We start from the raw sequence: 24,058 nt of genomic DNA on the forward strand, positions 1-24,058 counted from the left end.
GGCCAAATCGAGGGTCAACAATTATAAAATGTTCAAACAAACAAACATAAATGATAAAATGTCCATAATAATTTATCTTTAAAGTTTTGAATTAAAAACATAAAAAAAACTACAAATCATCTTGTTCTTCTAGAATAGAAGGGACAGGAGAATTTCCGACATTTGCATCAGAACATTGATCTGACAGAGGCAGTGGCATCATATTGTTTTTCCTTAGTATTTCCCAACAATACTTAGTTGGTCATTTCTAGAATCAAGTCGGTTGTTTGCTTCATCAAGGCGTTGGGCTAGCTCATCATATGTTGGCTTATTTGACTCAGTTGGATACTTGAAAAAGATCGACCCCAACCTTTCAACTGTGCAGAAGAGCGTCCAAGAATATGCTCCATAATGTCTTTATCAGACATTTCTTCTGGAGTGTGTTGAGCCCTTAACGCCATCATTTTATCCTATATACTCATTTTATTTTCTAATTAGTAATGATAATGATAAATAAGTTACAAAATTAAAAATTAAAATTTATACTTACATAATATTTCTGCTAAATCTTGTCCAGTCCATATTCACTTTTTCTCATCATAATGTTTTAGATGCCAACTCTCGATTTGGCCAATGGAAGAAGCTAACACCATTCCCCTTCTAATTTGATGTCGCGTTGTTGAAACTGATCCATTTATAGACTCCCACTTTCTCTTTGAATGATTAACAGTATTCTTCAATGACCTTTCCTAAAAAAGAGAATAAGAAAAGTTATCAACACAAATAAAATTGTAATTTCAAGAAAATAAATAATTACCTTAAATTCGTTGGAAAACCAACGATCACACAACATCTCCCAATCTTGTTGGCGATCATCCTTCAAATCATGATGTCGTTTCCTCTTTACCATTTGAACATCTTCTTCTCCTCCAATTTCTTTGAAATAGCCATGTAACTTGCACTTAAAATTCTTCCAAGCTTTTCTCATTTGATCATCAATGCATTTTATAGTGGTCTCATCATGCAAGTTAATATCAAATGAATCCTACAATTATATAAAATAAAATTAATAATTTTTTTATATTAGTTGAATTTATAACTGAAAAAAATTTAATATAAAACCTACCACAAGAAAATTTTGTAATGGAGTTCTCACATCCTCGGGGACAAATGTAATGACCAAAATTTCCTAATAAGGTTTAGGATCTTGATTAGGAGGCCAGGATGGCCATAATTGATTTATTATGCCATTAAATGATTATCTGCATGATTATGTGAATTATATTATTATATGATGATAAATGCATGCATATGGGTCCACATTTCGTTATAAGGGCATTTTGGTAATTTAGCCCGTTGATGGCATATTTGTATATTTTTATGCATGTTGGTGAATTATGAATAAGACCACGCTATAATGTGGATTTTTTTGAGCCATTCGGCATGAGATGATCTTTGAATGCAAGTTATCGGTTTGGTCATAACGGGGTTAATTTCGGGGCTCAGGGTGAGTCCCGGGGTAATTTGGTGATTAGATCATTACCGGGAATTAAATGGTAATGGGATATGATTTATTAGCATTTGAGAATATTGGGAATAATTGGAATTGGAGGGCAATAATTATGATTAACGAGGTAGATGAAAAAAAGACGATTTTGCCTTTGATGGCTGTTAAGGGTTTTATTTAAGCTTGGGGGGCATTTTGGTCTTTTGAACTTAAGGATATATATAAACCATTAGAAGCTGTAGAAAGCTTAAGAAAACAGAGTTTCTTTCTTCTTCTCCCGTTCATCATTTCTTCTTCTTTTCTCTTTGAATTTTTGAGCTCATTTTGAGGATTCAAGTTAGGGAACCAAGCCTTGAGGGTCTAGGGTTGTGTTCAGCCATTGAAGAGGGTGTAATTCTGAGCTTGAGGTAAGTTTTAAACCATGAAAAACTCTATTTTCTTATTGAGTATCAGTTGGGATTTTGAAGTTGAAAATGGAGAATTGATGGGAGTTTTTGGCAATGATTGATTGGGTTATGATGCCTAGGACTTGTATGTTGGGTGTAACGACCCAAACTCCCTAATAAGGTTTAGGACCTTGATTAGGAGGCCAGGAGGGACATAATTGATTTATTGTGCTATTATGTGATTATATGCATGATTATGTGGGTCATATTATTATATGATGATAAAGGCATGCATGGGGTTATATACTTTGTTGTGAGGGTATTTTGGTAATTTGGCTCATTGAGAGCGTAATTGCATACTCATGTGTATATTGGTAGGTTAATGTTGAGACCACATTATTATGTGGGTATGTCTGCAGCTTGTGGCTCGAGGCGATCCTAACAAGCGGTTTAGCGGGAAAGTCACAGCAGGGATTTATACCCGGCTCGGGGTGAGCCTGGGGATGTATCTGGGAATTTGGAGAATATATTGGAGATGATTTGGTATTGAGAAATATAATTGGTGACTAGTTAGATGATGAGAATTAAGTGGTAAATATTTAGGACACTTGGGGAGTTAGTGGGGATTGGGAGCAATGACTAAAATGCCCTTAGGATATCTAAAATCTTGGTTTAATTGGGAGGGAAATATGGTCATTTAACTATAATGGAAAAGTAACATCTGTCTTTATGTCTTAGTGGAAGTTGTATATTAACTCAGAAGCTTAAGGAAAAGAAAAGAAGAAGGAAAGAAAGAAAAACAAAACACTTAGAGTTATCTCTCCCTCTCTCATTCGGCTGGGTCATTTCTTCACCATTCTTTGTGAGTTTTGGAGCTGGAATTCCAGAGTAAGCTCAGGATGGAGCTTAGGGCTAAGGACCTTGGTGAAGCTAGAAGAGTTAGCAGGTTTTAGCCATGTCAATTGAGGTAAGCTTTAAGGTTTCCTGATGTGATTTTTTGGGTTTTAATGAGATGGTTTCTAAGTTTGAGTTTTGGATGGAATAAAGGGATGTGAACCTGAGGAGTTGAAGGGATTGAGGCTGGTTGGATGCTAGGAATAACCTAAGGTCAAAATCCTCCATAAAAGGTAACAAGTTCTGGCTTTGATGTTCAAAGTATCTGAGTTTCTGGTTGAATCTTTCAGTTCTTGGGTTCAATGTTTGTTTATCTAGTTTGATGATGCATGTGGTTAGGTCTTGTGTTATTGAGTTGTATGGGGTGAGATATAGGTGATGGTAGACTCAATTTGGTGTGTAATTGAGGGTTGGAAGGGTTCCAAGGGGTTTTGGTTCGAGAAAAGTCGAAGAGGGAAAACAGGGTGCTGCTGGTCTGTGACTAGCGCTAGCCTTTGGGGGCTACAGCGCTAGGCTAGGGCTTTCTGGGCGTTTTGGTTCTGTTTGTAGCGCTGTAGCGCTACCCTATCTCCAGAAAGGGGTTTTTGAGTTTTTCCTTAGGGTTTTTGCCCGGAGGCTCGGGGTTTGATTCCGCCACCCCGTTTAGTGGAATTAGGGCTTCCCGGGGGCTCGAGATTGGTCCCGAGGCTAGGTTTTGGATTTGAAGTTCGGTAGTGATTCTGATCTATGGCTGTGACTAGGTATGTGCTAAGGTTCAGACGGGATCGTGCTTGAGGATCAATTGAGCGAGCTAGCGGGATCTAAAGGTAAGAAAGCTGCACGTGATTATGTGGCTAGGCTGGGACTAAGTGTTCCCTATGTTTGTATGCATTGTTATGTGAATGTGATTAACCATGTGGACACGATGGGACTAAGAGCTCCCTATATTCGTATATCATGTCATGAGATGGTATTATTATGCCATGGGACATGCGATAACCGGCCTAAGGGTGTCGGAATCAATATTTGCGCACTGAGGCGCGGTTCGGCCACTGGTTGCTGAGGCAGCTTATTTATCACTGAGCTCGGTTAAGCTGGCCGGAGTCAGTGAGCATTACACTGGGGGCGGCCCAAGTGAGCCGAAGACAGTGTATTAAATAGAGGGTGCGACTAAGGGCGCCGACCCTGAATGTTATTTGATGGATGTGGTAATTTGTTGATTATGAACGTGAATGTCGTGTTATGATTAAGATTGGTTGACTGTCTGAATGATAAACTGTTAATCTGCTGAGTGTTATCACTGAATGGATAAATGCTTTGAATAGCTGAGTTCCTGGTTGTGCATTGTGGAATATTTGATTAATGACGTTGGTTTTGCTATGATATCATGCTTTCTTGCTGGGCCTCGGCTCACGGGTGCTACGTAGTGCAGGTAAAAGCGAGGGTAGGCTGAGTCAACCATGAGTTGGAGAGCTCTGGGGGCGAGGTGTACATTATCAGCTGCTCGGCCGCCACGGTCGAGGAATTGTACAGGGACGGAAACCTAAAATGTAATTTTGCCATTAGAGTGGCTTGAATTATTTGTAGCTCTTGGAATTTGTTGTAACTAAGTCGTCTAAACCCTGTTTTGAGTTTCCATGTGTTAAATTGTCATTTTTAATAAAAATAGTCTGTTTATGACCAAAATCTTTTATTCCTAATCTGTTGATGACATTGAATTCACATTTTGTTTAAATGACTTGATTAGCAAGTCTTGCACTATTTTAAACACACAGTGTAACGGTCTTGGTTATCCAGGGCATTACAACTTGGTATCAGAGCCTTCTGGGTTTATGGGTTCCTGAAGATTAGTTGGACATGTACACTCGCCGCTAAAGACAAGCTCGACTCAAGGGTTTGTAGTGGAATACATGAAATTGCATGCTTAAGTGCTTGAATAAAATATGAGTGTATTAATTTGTATGATTAATAGGGAGCATGAGATACTGATAGGGCCTGGTCCTTGACTGCTGTGTGATGATATTAAGGCATGCTGATTAGCATTGCTCTTGCATGTGGATGAATACTTGGATAACGATGATATATGGATTGCGGGTTATTATATGTTTAAATTGAACTTATATGCTATACCTGTTTATCGGTGTGGAAGGCATAATAGGTGTGAATGCATCTAGTGATAAAGAAATTTGATAACTTATGCATAATATGGGTGTTTGATATGCTTTATGTGTGTTTGATTATTATGATTATTTGGATCTACCCTTGGGATTGTTTTGGGTATAAACATCAGGGCTGAGAGGTTTAGTCGGTGAAGACATATTAATTCAGGGTGAATGTGTTGAGAATGGTCAATCGGATTTAGTTTTGGTTTTGGTAAGGGTAGAAGATGACAGTTGGGGGTTGGAATCCTCCACCTGCCCTTGAGATTCGCAGCAGATGTTTGCTGATATATGAGTCAGGCTGTGGGGTCTGATAGGAGGAATTGGATGGATGAAAAGGCAGGTTACTGAGGAGGAACAGACAAGAATTGTTGTATGGAAGTATTATCCTCTAGTTTCGAGGAAGGTTTGGGTTTGTTCAGGAATCGATTAATGAATGGGTGTGGCTAATCCCGTTCTTAGTGATATGAGAAGGATAAATTAGGACAGAGTAGTCGTACTAGGCATTTGTGGTAAAAGGATGTCAAAAGTGGCAAGATAGCGGTAGTATATATTGTTGAGTTTGGTGGGTTGGTCGATCCACTTTGGGTTATGGTACAAATGGATGTAGCTGGAAGTGATAAGTCATTTGTGAGTTAACTCTAAGATGGTTGTCTGTGCGTGGGCGGTAAAGATGGCCTCATTATCTGAGATGAAAGGATAATCAATCGATGTCCACATTTACACAATCAATATGTCTCATGAGTAACCATGCATGTCACATATGGGGTGCAGTTTTCTTACCTCTTATTCGAGCTAGAATGAACAAAAGAACGACCCTTGAGAACGGTTTAGTTTTTAGTCCTTTAGCGGTTACCTAATCATAACACATTAGAGGATACCATCAATAACATGATAATCAAGAGTTCTCAAACCAAGATCTAGCCTCGGAGACATCAATCCTCACTAATCCGGGTAGTAGGAGTGATCCCGAGGCCTAAAACCATGTTTCCGGGGTCAAAACATGCAAACGGGCTCAACCCTGCCCAAGAGCCGCGACCCTGGCACCTTGTGCCACGGCCCCCAGAAAATCCAGAGGCAAGCGCCGCGGTGCCCAACACCAAGGGCCGCGGCGCCCAACAAGAACAGAACCACTTCCTTCTTCATCGAGCTAGGGCCGCGGCGCCCAAGAACAAGGCCGCGACCCCCAACCTTAGGCCATTCCCAAACGTGTTTTCAACTTCTCAAAACCTCCAAAATCATACCTAAACATTCCCCAATCATCAAAACAAGGTTCCCAAACTTCCCAATGCTCCAAAACCCTCAAAACCCAAGGTTTAAACGAACTGAAAACTCAACAATTCACAAAGTCCAATTCAAAGCTTAGAAACTCTAAAAACTCAAAACTTTAAACTTCAATTGCCTTTGATTGGGTTGTTTTCCGTCAAATCCTTCGGTCAAGAAGCTTCTAATCTTTCCTGGGATCGCTATGCCTCGATCCTCGCTCGATTCTGACTCCTAGAACTCAAGATTTCTTCAAATATGCTTTGGGTGGCAAAAATGAACTAACGAGGGAGAACGAGAGGTTTTCTAATCGTTCGTTCTATCTGACAAGCTACTTCCTGCTTAAGTAACCTAAAATAAAACCTAGTGCTCGGGTTCTCGAAAACACCCCCGGGGACATTATAGTCAAAACTTCCAGAATTTCACCCTGATCTCAATAACTCCCAATTTATCATCAAATAAACATTTCTATTACCCCAAAATTGACCCGGTTATGACAAAACCACTAATCCACTAAATAGGACCATCTCATGCCGAATAACTCGAATATATCTCCATAATAATGGAATCTCATTCACAAATCACATTATGCACCCAAATACACAAATTTACCCTCAACGGGCCAAATTATCAAAACATCATAATATTTCAACTGTGGACCCACATGCATTCATATAACATCATATTATAATATAATTCACATAAACATGCATATATTCATTTAATGGCGTAATTAAGCAATTACGGCCCTCCCGACCTACTAAACCGCCACTAAACCACATCGGAGAATTCAGGGCATTACAGTTTAAATTCCTAAGGCTCGAGATCGAATCTACTAATCGTTTGAGTACGATTCGAGGTTCCGGGAGTGAGGTTTAGGTCAAGAACCTTTTATTGTTGATTTCATTAATTAGATTCCATATTTGGTTATGACTAGGTGACTGCTGAGGGATCAAAGGATCGATCGTTCTCAAGGGTCGTTCATTTATTATTTCTCGCTTGAACCAGAGGTAAGGAAACTGCACCCCATATGTGACATGCATGGTTATTAATGAGGCATGTTGAGTGTTATATATGTGGACATTGATTGCATATTAAATGCTTAACAATCTTGCTTATCTATGAATGGCACTGACTTATGAGTCAGGAATCGGCAATAGTGTCAGTACTGACTGTGAAGTTGTGACTCATTAGTCAAGTTCGGCAGTAGTGTTAAGCATTGGTTGTATGGTATTGGCTTATGAGTCAAGAACAGTATTAGCGTGTTTAACGTAAGCCAAAAATATTAGATCTAATCGACATAAGCATTATCATCATAAGCATGAAATGCTTGACCGACCTTAAGTTCGATGAACACAAAAGCGATTGTCTAGTCTAAAGGCTAGTTACTTAGAGCCAGGGCCAGAAGGCCCAGGTGATTGCATTGTCACATGGCTAAGGGTGCGAAGCCCAAGTTAGTGACTCACTCATCTGATTCAAGTTAGTGACTTACTCATCAGTCACTAAGGGCTACAAGCCCCAGCATGATTATCAGAATCTCAAAGTGTTAATCACTCATCTGATTAGGGCTACAAGCCCCAACATGATTATCAGAATCTCAAAGTGTTAATCACTCATCTGATTAGGATTGACTTGATATTCATCTATACAGGAGGGCAAGATCCACCATCATTATCTGGACTTAATTGCATGCACGAATATGGCTATCATTGCTAGGCATGCCTATTATGATTTAATAACGTGTTATTATTATTCATGAGCATGTTGAGTTTTCTTGCTAAGCTTCGGCTCACGGGTGCTATGTGGTGCAGGTAAAGGCAAAAGAAAGCTGGACCATCCTTAAGTTGGAGAGCTTAGGTGACGATGTATACATATGCAGTTGCTCGACTGCCACGGCCGAGGGTTTAAAGAGGAACTAGGGTTAAACCCTATTTTGCCGCTTAGGTCGGCTTGTTGTAATTCTTTTGTTGTAATTAACCTTTAAATTATATTTTTGGGATCCCAATGTATACAGTAAACGTTTTAGTGAAACGTTGTATCTTAACCAAAAATTTTAACCCTAAACCACTAATCATACTTAGTTACACGATTATGGCCAAATGACTCGATTAGCGAGTTTAGCACTGTTTAAAATGCACACTGTAACAATCCCTGGAGATTAGGGCGTTACAACAAATCTCCAATCCTTGTAATGAAATGTGCCATGGTTGCGAACAACAAATCCAATCTTGTTATTAAATTTCCCAACATTTCCACAAATAGGCTGACGAAACTCAGCTTCAAATACAACAGGTAACTTATCACTTTGAGTTTCCTTAACATCACTAGCAGTTTTGTATCCACAAGTAGGCCCACGTGTTTTGCTACTACTAGGACCAATTGATTCTATAATAAAAACTATAAGTTTAAATTCATCCTAATTTTAAAACAATCAAATGTAAAATGTATGAGACATACCAGATGGTGTTTGGGATACATTATGTTCAGTGGCAGAATCAATAGCGGAGGAAGCTTGTTGACTCTGAACAATAGGGGGAATGTTAACTTCAGGTGGATCACCCTAAGTAGTAGAGCGGGTGGTGGGGGCATTTGGTCGAGGTGGTAGAACATGAATAGTAGAGCAAGTGATACAGACATCTGGTTGTTGACTAGCCTGTTGAGTATAAATGGTGGAACGAGTAGTGCGACAAAGTTGTTGCCTGGCAGTATTAGACTCATCAACTGGTCCAACTTATTGAGCATGGGCAATGGAACGAGTTTTACGATGTCCAGGTGCCATGATAACTAACAATTTTATAAAATAAAAAAAAAGATTAGAATACATATAGAGACTACATGTATAGAACGCATGGAATACATGCAAAATAAATAACATGATAACTAACATTTTTTTTAAGATTCCGTGTCATCATCAAATTGTTCTTCTAAATCATTTTCTGCCTCATTATCACTAGAACATATCACTTCTCCGTCATCAAAATCTTTGTTAAGTTCAATAAATTCATCTTCATCTACTTCCCCGCCAATATTCATTTGAACAAATTCTCTTGAAAGACTTAAAGGTGCAACATCTCTACGCACTAAAGAGGAACTTTCAATCAAATCCTCAGTTGGTTGAAAAGGTGGCAACTGAAATGAATGGTCTTCTTGAAAAACATTATTATTCAATAAGTCATCCTCGAAACGGGATATTTCTGGAATGTCATAAATGGATCGATGATTTACTTTTTGAACAATTCTCCAATTTAAACCATGCTTCATGTCAAGCAAATAAAAAACTTGTTGTGCTTGAGTTGCCGGAATGAATGGTTCGTCGGGAAACCAATTTGTGGACTTGTTAATGAATGTCAAATTATGATCCACAAAATTAGAGTTTCCTTTAGGATTGGAATTATACCACTTGCAACGAAATAAAAACACTTTCTGATAAAAAAGGAATGTCAATTGTAAAATCTCAAGCAAAACCCCAATAATATATAATAGTATCATTGTCATGGTCCCCTTCATTGCAAACTCCAGAATATTGTGTACGAAGATTATCACCACGATCCTTGCACCGAAAACGAACACTATTTAAAATACAACTATGATAACTAATGTATCGTTCTAATAGACCTTGAGAAAGAGAATATAAATCATCATTTGCGAGAGAAGATTGTTGGACTCGCAGTTCAGATATCTACATGAAGAAAGAAACATATTACTTAGAAATTTCTTAAATGGAGAAACAATTCTAATGATAACCCCATATATACCTTTGTCTTAAACCAAAAAGGAAATTCTTCCATTTGGGCAATAAGAATTTGTTCGCTTGAAAGACCCCTTTCTTCCAACAATGTTTTATGCTCAGTACATATATCAAATTGATATGAATTAGTAAGTGAAATATAAATGTATATTGTTGGAGTAGTAAAGAAGATTATTACTTACTCGAGATAGTCTTGAATAACATCAACACAATTATTCAATATATACCATTGAACGATTTTACTGAAAGAATCCAACAACTCAACTTGACAAATGATGCGCCTATTGAAGGAAAATCCCAATTACGCCTAGAACGTGTGAATCTTGTCTCTATCTTAGAAACATATCTTGACAAGAAAGTTACAGATTCATCTATAACAAAGGCTTCTACAATTGAACCATCAGGTCGTGACATTTTTTTGACATACATTTTGTACAACCCTATATGACGTTCAGTCCTAAACATCCACCGTGAAGCAACTGGGCCACCTAACAACACTTGATCTGGTAGGTGCACACAAAGATGAACCATTATGGTAAAAAAAGATGGAGGGAATATTTTCTCCAATTTACACAAGTTAATAACAATTCCATCATTCAATTCAGTTATATCATCAACTTGAATAGTGTTTGCACAAATCTTTTGAAAGAATTGACATAGCTCAATCGAAGCTGTTCGAATTTCCTTCGTTAGAAAAGGTAATATGACAACTGGTAATATTTTTTGAAGTAATACATGACAATCATGGCTTTTCATGCCTCCTAGTTTGTCATTATCAGTTACACATCGACTTATATTCGAAGCATATCCATCCGGTAATCTAACACTTCGAATGAATTTACAATATTCCTTGCATTCTTTTTTAGCCAAAGTATAGCTTGCATGGGGTTTTTCAATCTTATTGTTGGATGACTTCTTCCACTAGCGGTGGTTGTAGTATAGATCGGGCAGTCGATTCCAAAAGGAGACAAAGATATAAAGTTAATAATTTATAAAGTTAAGAGATAAATAATATATGGAAAATAGAACAAGCGATATTTTTGTAGTTTTTGAGATTTAAAGGTTAGACATAAAGATAGAATAAAGTGTGATGTAACAAAAGGTAACAAGTAGGAAGAATCAAGAGTCTCCAATATGCATACTTATTTATTTGGATCTTTGATTCACAAAAATTACACAAATGAATAGTTCACATCCCAACTATTCATTTGGAAGATTTAACATTGAAGCACAAATATATTTAACAAAAATGCATTCAAGTGATTAATATTCTTTACCATGGAAGGATGAGATAAATCTTATGAGAAATCTAAAAATGACATTATACCATTAGCAATAATGCAATAACAGATTAGATATAAAACCTAACACAAATATTACTTTTACTATTTATAAAATACTTAGAAAGAACATGATTAATTCTATATAGATTTAACAAAAGTAAATATATATGAATGAGATGGATAAAATGATAAATATATTATCTATATTATTTTAACTAATTTGATAATACATAGAAAGTACTTGACAAAATCTATATATTATTAGTAAACATAAATAAAGATAACAAGATGAAGAAATAGAGATGAAAGAAAATAAATCACTCAAATATATAAACTTTAAGCACATGGTTAATCAAAAATACCAAACGAATTCATAGTGCATATATATGATCATCCTAACCTTCCTAATAAGGTTAGCCTAGTATGCTAGACATTCTCATAAAATTCAAGAGAGAAATAAGACTAAAATTTGGTAGAGTTTTGCTACCTAAAAATTATATTTCAAATGTGAAAAAAGAGTCCCTATTTATAGAAGAAGAAAAAGACTAAAAGGAAATTAAACTACAAATGAGGTTTACAAAATAAATCTAAAATACTAATAATAAAATATGATTTTGAAAAATCAAATCTTATTATTAATATTAACCTAGCTATTTTAGTGAATGGTCATCATACCCCTTTTTCTAAATCAATAACAAAATGTGAGCATTAAAGATCCAAATGGAAGGTTTAAGGCCCAAAATGAAAAAAAAAATGGGCTGGTGGCAAGCTGGAACTTTGACCCAACCGCAACCAGTGGGAGCACGCCACGTGACACTGCTGGGCAAGGGAAAGAAGCAGCAGGCGCGGGTCGGATGCTGGCGTGCAGGGCTCCGGTCGGCACGCGGGTTGGACGGATGGGCTGGCTGGGTCACAGACACGTGTCTCGTAGAGAGGACGCCAGGTGGCATGCTGGAAAGAGGTAGTAGATGGGTTAGGTGGCGGGCCTAGGTCCTTTGGGCCGATTCTTGCTGGGCTTTTGCACCACAAGAATGCCACTTTCCCTCATTTTCTTCAATTTTACTTCTTTCTTTTTATTAATGTCCAAATGCAATTTATTTCCTAAAAATTAAAAACAAATTAAATTAAAATTAATATTTTCAATTATAAAATATATTCCAATAAATTCATGAAAATATTAATTAAAACTTCATTTATTATACACTTTAAAAGTAATAAATTGATATTTTTGAGCACTAATCAATGGCGTTACAACCATGTGTTGGAGAGATCAAGGGGTGACGTATACATATCGGCCTGCTTGATTGCCACGATCGTGATTTCTTTTGTGGATCTAGGGTTTTGGTTATTTTGATGCTTAGGTAGGCCATTTTGTACCCTGTTTACTTTTTATCTAGTTATAAACTCTCTTTGCGATCCCTTATCATTATTCAAATCATTTTAATGAAAAGTTTGCCTAATTGACCAAAAATCTTAATACATAAACTGTGGTTTAATCTTAATTATATTTTTAAGTATAAATAACTCGCTTAACGAGTTAAGTACTATTTTTAACACATGGTGTAACGATCCTGGATTAGTATGACATTATAGTTATTATATGCTCATGCTCGTGAAAGCAGTAGATCAAACCCTAAAAAATAACTTTTTGTGAGAACACTCAATATGAGGGTCCCGAATAAACAACAAGGCATGGGCATCACGTCTTTTATCAGCTAAGCATTCACATATACTGTTTCTATAAACAAATAATATATATGTATATATATAGTCCAAGTAATTGTTTTTATTTTATGTTTTGGGCACGTTAAGTTCTAGTTATGGTTATAAAATAGTTTCAACTGTGTACCTTTCGTTAAACAATGTGAATAAAGCACATTTACCATTTATTAATGTAAGTTGTTTTAAAGTAGAGTAATTATAAAAGAAAAGAAGAAAACCCTAGCTATGCCTATATATATATATATGTCTCTATTAATTATACAGTTACCAGTCACTGAGTAAGCCCTCGTCCACATCTTATCCAATATTATTATTCTTCAGTTGGCTACATAAAGACATAACAAAAGCCATAATTTTTGACTTTTTTATGTTCACTTTCACCAAAAGAGTATTTCCATAACGTGAATATAGTTGAGTTCACATGTAAGTGACTACCCACACACATATATAATAATTATATAGACTAATTAGCAAAAAAAGATTTGTAAATATACCAAGCAAAAATAAAGGCAAATATATCTATACACTATTAATTAAATATGCATGGTTGGGTGATTTCTGACCACAACATCGTGCATTATTCCATAATAAAATCAGAATTGATTTTCTATTGATTTGTTGTGTGAATAAGGAAAACAACAAATATATATATATATATAAATACTAGATAATAATTAAGGCTTAATATAATATATAATATAAAATTACTTATCTAATATAATACATAGAAGAGACCAGGCATTAATTTTCTGGTATAGTTAATTGATGTCCGGCTTCGAATGAAAAGGTTCATTTCTATCTGTACTACTTCTCCATAGAATTATAGTACTTGTGGGTTGTGGCCATCAACTAATAAGTGAGCATCTCTCAAATATAACTTACCATCATATATATAATAAATAAATATATATGTATTAGTCTATAATGTATCGATATATATAATTAATTAATCAATTAAAGCATTTAAAATAATAATTAAAGATAGATGAGGAGAGAGTCGTGATATACATGAATATATACTGTACATATATATATATATGTATAGATAGATTATATAGGATGATGTTGTCTGTAGAAAGATATATTGAGAGATGTCAAATTGACATATCGAAATTAATTCTCACAACTTTTTGGTGCCTTTAATTATAAACCAAACTGGCAGATTTTCAAGTTTCCTGACTAATATTAGCACTATAATCGTTACTAATACATAACTTTTCTTACTATTGTTTAGGTTTGAAGACTAAATTTGACTGCTTATATATACATATATTTTGTGACTCATGAATATGATGAGTTCATGAACATTGATTTTTTTCTTTCTTTATCTTATATATAGTTATTAGTATTCTTCAAAATCAATATCATTATTGTCTCCTTAGATAGAAAAATGTTGGTCCAATTTTAATTTTATTTAATAATTAAAGTTGTCCTCTACAATACGCAACATTTTAATGCATGAATTTGCAACTTATTATCTAACGCAATTAGTAAGTATGACTAATAAACTGCGTCCTTATCCAAATAGCCATTTTATTTTAAATTTACAAGAGTTATTAATTAATTAACACATGATAATTATTGGCTATCTAAGCTGGGGTTTTTATTCTCTTCAACATGACGCCTCTTGTAAGTTTTTAGCTAGGGTTTTTTCTATCTCTAATCTATAAATATATGTATATATATATGTTATATACATGAGTCATGACATGCATAAAAGGCATTCCCCGGGTCCCAAAATCCAACATTGTGAAGAAAAATAGTACAATTCTTCAGAAGTTAAATAATGAATATATATTATTGCATGGTAGAACACACTTACAGAGAAGAGAAAGGACTATCTATTATAACTATCTAATAATTGTTACAATAATGGCCATGCCTTTATGGGGGAAAAGAAAAAAAAGAAAAAGCAAATTTGTCAATTTTCATATCATGAACAAAATATTAACGACCCCACAATTCTCTTTAGGTAGATTCCAATTCCAATATATATATATTTATATACTTTTGGAGTAATGTGGAAAATAAAGTAATAATTAAAACTTGAGAAAAATGGGTTTGTTAAAGATGAAAAATAAAGCATAATTTGAAAAATTAGGAGTGTGTAACTATCCCCATCAACAATAAAAACACTATCTTAAAAGTGGCAATAGAGGTGGGTTAGTAAAATCAATTTTTGTCACTCTCCTGCTTATATATATTTATATTTATATAAGCTTTCATCATACCAAATTAATGTCAACGCTGATACTGTTTAGGTTTTAAGTTAAACCACTTCTAATAAGTACACAAGTCATAAGGTTAAGGACACATTTTCATAATATTTTGTTATTTGCTTTCAACAACATTAAAATTTGCAACACTTGTAATAATACATCATGTTCAATAATACACGCAAAATGAATATAAGTAAAGCTAATATTTGAAAGAAAGAAAAAAAAAATCTAATTTTCTCACCTTTTGTTTTCTTTTCCTTTTTCTCTTTTCAACCCCTTTTTAAGGAGAGAGATGGATGTTTGACCTTTTTCAATTTTTTTTCCATATAAATTTGTTATATTCTTATTGCTCATATAAAATAAGATGATTACAAGTTTTTTACTCTTTGTCTCGAGCAAGGAAAACTCTAATTTTATTTCTTATCTATAGGTGATAAAACTGAATTTTGTCTCATTAATTAGGGTATGCATTACATTCACACTAATTGGATGATTATTAGTTATTAAAAATCTTAGACATCAAAATAAACTCAACATACTTTAAATCTATATAAAAAAAAAACCAGTTGCCTAATTATATATAGGGTTTGACTCTGTTTTTTTTTCTGATTATTTGTTTGGATCATGTATTTTAAAAAATTTATTTTTGGACCCTGTATTTTGTAAATAATTCAAATAAATCACTAAATTTAATTTTGATAAAAAAAATATATATAATAACATATTTTTAAATAGAATAGTTTTATTTTTATTCTAAATTATTAAATTAGTGAATTATTTATAATTTCAATCGAGAAAACTTTGATCAAAATTAAATCTACAATTCTATGTTAATAGTTTTATAAAACATAAGATCAAACAAATAATTTGTTAAACGATACGATCCAAACCGTTACCGGACAAAACAGGGGCCCTAAAAAGATATAAACACATATATACCAAACTATAATCAACTTTGGGAGATGAGTTTTTTTATTTTTTATTAGCTAGCTATAATTTGAAATATAATAAGGAGCCGAAAATATCCTATCAGGGCCCAAATTTGGCCCAACTTTACAGAACTTCTAAAATCTAGGCCTAGGGCCCAAAAGACCTTTATAGTACTCATTATTTTATGGGATAATTACATCTCGTACGGTAATTTAAAAAAAAAATTGTTTTATACGGTAGCTTTAATAAATTACAAAAATACGGCTTTCCCACCCATAAATTCCAAATATACGGCTCTCCCACCCATTGTGTATATATATATATATATTTATCTTTGTTTTATTTTTTTTGTCTTAATTTTTAATAAGAATTTAAGCATATCAATTAATATAATAATAAAAGTAATAATAATTATAATTACTACCTTCAATAAAATAAAGTAGATTAATTTATTTTTATTTAAAATAAATATATTTATTAATATTAAAGTTAATATTTATACAATTACTCAAAAAATAAATAAATATTTATACAAATTACAATATGCTGTTAATTAAAATTAATATTAATAACTATATGTTATAATATATAGTTAAAGATAATCACAATATTATTATTCTTTATAAAAATATTATATATATATTTTAAATCATAACTAGTCAAGTCTCAACACTCAATGTTAAACCAAAATCATAATCTAATCCACGTTTCAAGTTTTGTTACAAAAATATATTTAAAGTTAAAAAATTAGTTTTGTAAATCTTTGTAATAATCATGTTAAATAAATTTATAAATATTTATGTAAATGTGAGTTGCAAAAATAAATTTTTTAGTTGTGAAATTAGTTTTGTAAATTGTTGTTACAAAAATGTAAAACTTGTTTTTAAAAAAATATTGTATTTCACAACTATATTCAATAAAGTGTTTTATAAATAATGAATATCTTAAATTTATATTTTTAAGTTGTATAGCATAAATATGATGGTTCATGTAATTTTTTGGTACAATATTGTAACAATATGAAAAAGTATAATAATTTTATGTATATTTTGTTTATGATTTCTTAACTATAAAATATTTTCGTAAATATTAGTTACAAAAATATCTTTCTTAGTTGTAAAACTAGACTTGTAAACTATTGTTACAAAAATAAAAATTTTAGTTACGAATTTGTTTGTAAGTTTTATCTACAAAAAAAAAAAAAAAATCTACAATTCTATAACTGATTTTGTAAATATTATTTACAAACACGTAACAGATATTTACAAGTTCGTAACATATATTTACTAGTTTGTAAACGTTGATCACAAGAAATTGTATTTTACAGCTTTTATATATGATTTTTCCACTCCGTATTTACAATTTTGCCATTCCGTGTTTTTATCCAAAAATTCCGTATTTTTGTAATGTACCGTATTTTTCAGATTTTTTTTAACTTTTAGTGCATTTTTGTAGATTTCCCTTATTTTATTTTATTTTTCTTAGAAACTTTGTCGTACACTACTACTCTTTTTGAGCTGTGTAACATCTCATAAAGACAAAGAACAATATTCCGGTGCGGAATACTATACAACAAACAGATATGGACATTTCAATCCAAGTGAAATTAATTGAGTCTACTCTAAAGTCAACCTCTCTGGGTGAAAAAATAAAAACCATACTAAATCTCTTCTCATTTCACCCACAAGAATTCTAGAAAAATAAACACTATGTCAAACACATTATATCGTTGACTTTTGGATACGTGAGAGAGAGTTCAATAAGTTTCAAGGATAAGAAAAAGTTTTAAGCAAACAATCTGAGCCGTCGATCACGTCCACGCACGTGTACCAGAACAGAGAAATGTTTACTGGGCCCACTAAGATGAATTGTATTATACTTATTGTGGTATAAATACAGGGATCTCTACGATGGGCTGGGTCGGGTTGGGCTGGGCTACGGCATGGGCCCACATCACGTGACCTTGAAGTGGGTCAGTGGATCATAGTGTGTGATTTCTCTTTCTTATAGTCTGCACTGCAAGAGTCAGTGGGACCCACCCAGATGGAGGTGGGGACAGCCAGAAGAGGCCAAAGGGGGGTGGCATGTGGTGGGTCCCACCCCACCCTATTTACGGTGGAGACTTCTACTAGTACACTAGTATTATGCCATGCACTTGTCAATTTGGCGATTCTCTACACCAATAACATAACTCTGAAATTTTCAGCTCATAAAAATCCAGCAAATTTATGTATTTAAAATAATAATAATGATAATGTTTTATTATTTTTATTTTTGGCTATTTATGTTTTTGAACGATGTGAACGTGAAGGTTTTTTTGGGGGCAAAAATAATGCTCGGTTGAGGATGAGGTTTAATTATTGTCAAATATGTGTATAGTATTTGTTTGGTAAGTAAGACAGAATAATATTAAATTAGTTAAGAAAAAAATAAATTAAATTATGAGAAAATATGTGTTAATTACATACAAAGTTTTACTTTATTATTTACTTCTCAAAACATAAAATCATAATCTCAAATATTTTTAATGAATAACACTAAATTATTTCATCATATGTGGATTACTATTCAGTATATTTTTAAATCATATGTATCACATATTAGAAATTATCCCATCTAATTAATTTTGTGATATATATATATTTTTGTACGAGATATTACTCCCATACTCGTGTTGTAGGATTAAACTTTTTTTTCTTTCTTTCGAGAGAAAATCATATATTTAATTAATCTCTTATATGTACGCACAGTATTGTCAATCTCTTAAGTAAATATATGCCATGATAAAGTTATTAAAATTATTAAAGTTATTAGATAATGTGCTATGGTACAAAAAACACATTTCAAATTGTGAATTTTTTTTTAAGAAAAAAAGAAGATCACACATTAGCTCCGCATACATGTACACGTAAAGATATGTACAACTATTGAATTTGTTTCTTTCATAAAAGTTTATATAATGTAATAAGAATAAAAACACTAATATACTGTCAATCTGTCATTTTCCTTGCAATTATCTTAATTGATAAAAAAAATATATAAGAGGAATATATAACCGAATTGAACATTTAAGCACAAACTTAAAATATTTGAACCTTTTTGTATCTATATTAACTCGTAATATATTCAAATAATAAATCTTTCTTTTATATTATACCTACGATCGAAAGATTCTTAACTCCTCTCTCTCTCTCTCTATCTTCATATATTTATTTCACTTATTTTGTTTTGTTCTATATTGAAATATCAGCACGAGAGAGCTCTGAAGAATGTCTTTTCCAAACATATTGAAATAGTAAAATTCAGAAACAAAAATGACAATGCTCAGAGACGACACCAAATCTCTCATTTAGAAAAATAAGTTCGTGCCTTCTCAAAATTGTCGGTGCCCACTAAAAAACAAAACAAAAAAAATCAATATATAGATACATACACATATCAATCCCTGGCCAAGAAAATTATCATTAATAACAAAGAAAAGAAAGTGAAATAAAAGAAATGATGATGTTATATATGTATAGTAGATAGTAGTACCATATATAGTACTAGCAACTGCTACATAATACTATATGTAATTTACTAAGATCAAAACCAAGAAAAGGGGTAGGGTACCGCATATTATTATTGTCAATAAATGCACACATGCACACACTCTCACAACAAATAAATAAATAAATAAAATTAATATGCAAAATTATTTTGAAATTAGAACTCAAAATCAAAAGCCGCGGATGCTACCACTGCTACTTCTTGATGATGATGATGATGATGATCATGAATAATAATGTTGTTAACCGATGATGATCTCTCACCTTGATCAATATGCAGCTGAGTTGAATCATGATTATGATCATCATCAGCTGGAGTAGTAGACTCATCGATGATTAGTTGACGAGAAGCAGTAGCAATAGCAGTGCTTATTTCTGGCAACACTACTACTGATGATGGTGAGTGGTGGTCGTCATTATTTATTACGATGTGGTCCTGATGATGATCATTATTATTCTGGCCTTGAGACGACGACACCGAAACGAGTGTCGTCGTAGCTCCTTTGTTGTACAAAGAACTCAACTGGTGAAAATAAGGGCAAGTTCTAGAGTCGACTGATCTCTTCTTGTTAGCATCTTTGGTCTTTCTGAAGTACTTGTTAATGTTCTCCCACTTCTCTTTACACCTCTTGGCGCTTCTCTTGTATCCCAACTCCAACATCCCTTGTGAGATTCTCTCCCAAAGAGGAGCTTTCACTGACGATGGTGATGTCGACGAAGACACTAACATTCCCTCCTTGTGATGATCTGATGATTCCCCAGCTGTAGCAGTAGTAGTAGTTGTTGCTGTACTGTAGAGATTGCACCTTAGGTTTATCAGGGCCAAGACTTCATCTCTGGGCCACCTCTTTCCCAAGTCTTCTTTGTCATTTATGGAAGTAGGGTTTTGGATGGTTTTGTTGGGTGGTGACGTGGCAGTTGGCTTATTAGCAAGATGAGTAGTTGATGAGACTGCTACAATAATGTCCTTACTAATACCACTACTTGTTTTTTGATGATGATGATGATGAGAAGGTGATGATGATGATGATGGTTGTTGCTGTTGTTGATCGTAATATTGAGTATGATGATGATGATTCGTTTGGTTTTTTTCAAGGTGGGTTATTGTTGGATTTGCAGGAGGAGGAATATTTTGTTCGTGTGGCTGGTGAAGTAGTACTAAAGAAGAAGAAGAAGAAGAATTAGTGAGAGAAACTTCTTTATTATTATTGTTGTCTTTATTGCTGAGTTTCGAGAATTGGGTGGATTCATGAGCAGAATTTGAACAAGTCACCTTGTTCAAGAAGTCAATGATCGAGGCTTGTCTATCACCAGCAACGGCTTGCTCATGAGCCATAGTCTCAAGCTCCTTGTTCATTCTATCAATCTCTTGCTTCTTCCAAGCTTCTTCAATGGCAACTTTCTCTTGGTCCCTCTTCACCATATCTTCTAGAAGCTTGTTATGCATCTCCTCTTGTTGAGCCATCATCTTCTTCACAATCTCCTCACAAAAACCCTTGAACATATCAAACTTCATCTTGTTATAATTCTCATGTGATGATGATGATGACGACGATGACCTCTTTCTCTTCTTGCTGCTCTTGTTGTTGTTGTTGTTGTTGTTGTTACTATCATTATTCTGCTTGTTGTTTTCAATATTGCCACTTTTTGCTATCTCCACTCCTACTACTACAACTTTTTCAGTCTCATCAGAGTAGTACTCCTTCGAATTCCCACCAAGCAGTACTACTGTTTCGTTTCTTGTCGAGTCTGATATTTCCAATTCTTCCAAACTCTGTCGATGATGGCCATTATTAATATCCCTTATTTTTACATCTAACTCACTTGGATTTTCCTCTACCCTTTGGTCCTTTTCATTCACAGCTGTACCATTGTGATGATTCTGATGTTGATGATGATGAACTTGGCTTTCGCCATGGTAGAGTTCTTCTAGCTCACTCAGCTGAGTACATATCCTGCTATAGCTTTTGCTACAGTTATTATTATTGTTGTTGTTGAAGTACTGGCTTTCCTCTTCAAATTTCTCCTTACACTTCTCTGCACTCCTTTTAAATCCAAGCTCTGCTAGCTTTCTGTGCACTCACATAACACAAAATATATGCAAAAATTTATTAAAACCCTAGCTAGCTACTACATATAACAATTTTTGTTTGTTGTTCTTAAATTTCTAATGTGAAACTGTCACTCTTAATTTCCTTTCTTTTTAAATTTATACACAGTAGTAATTAGATATTTCCAAACAAAACAAAAACGTACACACACATATATATACAAGTAGTATATACCTTGAGACATGTTCCCAAGTGAAGTCTGGAAACCAATTCTCCATAGTAGATCTGATCCCCAACAGTGCGAGAACTTCATCTTCACTCCATGGCTGCAGATGAGGATGAGGATGAGGATGGTGACTATGGTGATGATTATGATGATGATGATGATCAACGGTTGGAATTAATTCTGGGATTGGTGTGTGGGTCTCCATCATCTCCAAATCAACTTCGGAGACCAGGCTGTTTGGTCCCGTGGCGGCGGCTGCTTGTTCATCGATATCTTTCTGATGATGATGAAGATGGTGGTTGAGCTTGGGGTGGTGGTGCTGCTGTTGTTGTTGTTGAACATGGTGCAACATGGGGTGTAAGAAGTTGGGGTGGTGAAGAGGAGGAAGGAGTTGATGATGGAGAAGATGATGATGATGGTGATGATGAGATTCATGGGCATGGTTGGGGGTGTAATTGGCATGAATATTATCAATGGAGGAATTGGAAGAGAAAGGAGTAGTAGTGATAGTATTAGTGGTGGAGAGAGGGAGTAGTGATACTACTGAATTGGGTCTTGAAGAGGCTATGAATTGGTGCAACTGGTCTGGTACTCCACCATTGAACATGTTTGTAGGAATTGTGTGTGTGTATGTAGAGATAAGAGTTTACTCTCTCTAATGATCTTTTTTTTTCCTTCCTTTTTGCCTATTTTTTTCCTTTACCCTTTTCTCTCTACCTTTTGGCTTAGCTCTCTCTCATTCTTTCTCTCACTGTAAATTAAATTTGGAAAAACATTGCAACTCACACACAACACTCCAAAAAAATAAAATTATATATCAATCCCTCTCTCTCTCTCTCTCTCTCTCTCTCTCTCATATATATCAATTAAGGAGTTTTGTCCTATCATGCAAGAGAAAGGGGCATGCCAGTACCACTCCCTTTAAGAAGAAAGTGAAGTCACCACTCTCTCTAACTAATAAAAACCCTTTAAACACAACATTTAGACCCCAAAAGTACTATTCTTGAGTCTTGAGTGATATCTCGTTTGAACTGAAAGAAAACATTACATTCCCTGCCAAAATGGAAAAGAAAGGAATAAAAGCAACCAAGGTTCTAAATTGCTCATCAAATCAAGGTCCATTTCAAAATACCCAATAATCATAGTTAATGGTAATTAAATTCAACTAATATTTTGGGTATGAGATAAGTTGTGGGCTGCTGCAGCAAGTTATGACAAAACCTAGCTATAGCTAGCCAGCTACTACCTAGTCAGTTATATGATTGGGGAGAGCGTGGTGAGCACGCGCCACAGGGGTGAGAGTGGGAAATGGGAAGGCAATGTGGGCTGGAAACTGATAAAAAAAAATTTCAATATAATTTGTCCAATATTTTGTACCATTTGAGATCCTTTAGAATCCTATGCAGTAGCTGATGCTCATGATGGTGTAATTAACGGCAAGGGGATGGCAGGACACGTGAAAACATGCAGAGGCTGGGACCAATTAATTTAAGGAAGGGTTCATATCACATGGGGCAGACCACACCCTAAAACTCCATACATCCTCATTTGGAGACACTTGGGGTTTTGGGTTTTTGGGTTTTTGGAGGGTGGGGATATCATCATCATTTATCATATCACTAAAATTTTCATTTTTAATGAGATTATTATGTCTATTAATTCCAAAAGCGGAAACAAAAGGGTATTCTTGTCTTTTGATTAAATTTTATAAATGAATTTTATTTCCATCCAGCCCCTTTAATCATGAAATAATATGACATGATTTTACACATGCTATGCTTCAATTTGTATCAATATGCATGTTTGTGTTTTGTTTCAATGGTTATAATGACTTTGTTGCAAGTAATGGAACAAAAACACTAAATGGGATATGGACAAACCTAACTTACATGGAAATGCTCAAAGCTGACTTTAGCTTGTGCATTTTGGGTCTTGTACAAAAGCGTCCGAGTTGGGCTTTAACTCAATTTTGGGCCCATGTTGACCCACATGTGCTGCTCACTTGTTATAGCTTAAGAAAACACTATTCACTTAATTTGAACATCATATACATCCTATTGTAGCAAAATGATCAGATAAATCAAATTCATTTATAGCCTAAACTCACCTTCCCTAATATATGAGTACGGCTACAAAGAAAAAAGTTGTCAAAGATGTATATGGG

At 34.2% G+C, this 24,058-nt stretch overlaps 1 protein-coding gene across 1 annotated transcript; it reads right to left on the minus strand.

Moving 5' to 3' along the window:
* Positions 1-19,554: 19,554 nt before the first annotated feature.
* LOC133790766 (trihelix transcription factor GTL2) lies at positions 19,555-22,705 on the minus strand. Its single transcript, XM_062228525.1, has 2 exons — positions 21,903-22,705; positions 19,555-21,689 (listed from the first exon to the last, which is right to left on the minus strand). The coding sequence occupies exons 1-2, from the start codon at positions 22,499-22,501 to the stop codon at positions 19,775-19,777; spliced, it is 2,514 nt and encodes an 837-aa protein (XP_062084509.1). The 5' UTR covers positions 22,502-22,705; the 3' UTR covers positions 19,555-19,774.
* Positions 22,706-24,058: the final 1,353 nt, after the last annotated feature.

Source organism: Humulus lupulus, chromosome 7, assembly GCF_963169125.1.
Source record: "Humulus lupulus chromosome 7, drHumLupu1.1, whole genome shotgun sequence".
Lineage (NCBI taxonomy): Eukaryota > Viridiplantae > Streptophyta > Magnoliopsida > Rosales > Cannabaceae > Humulus > Humulus lupulus.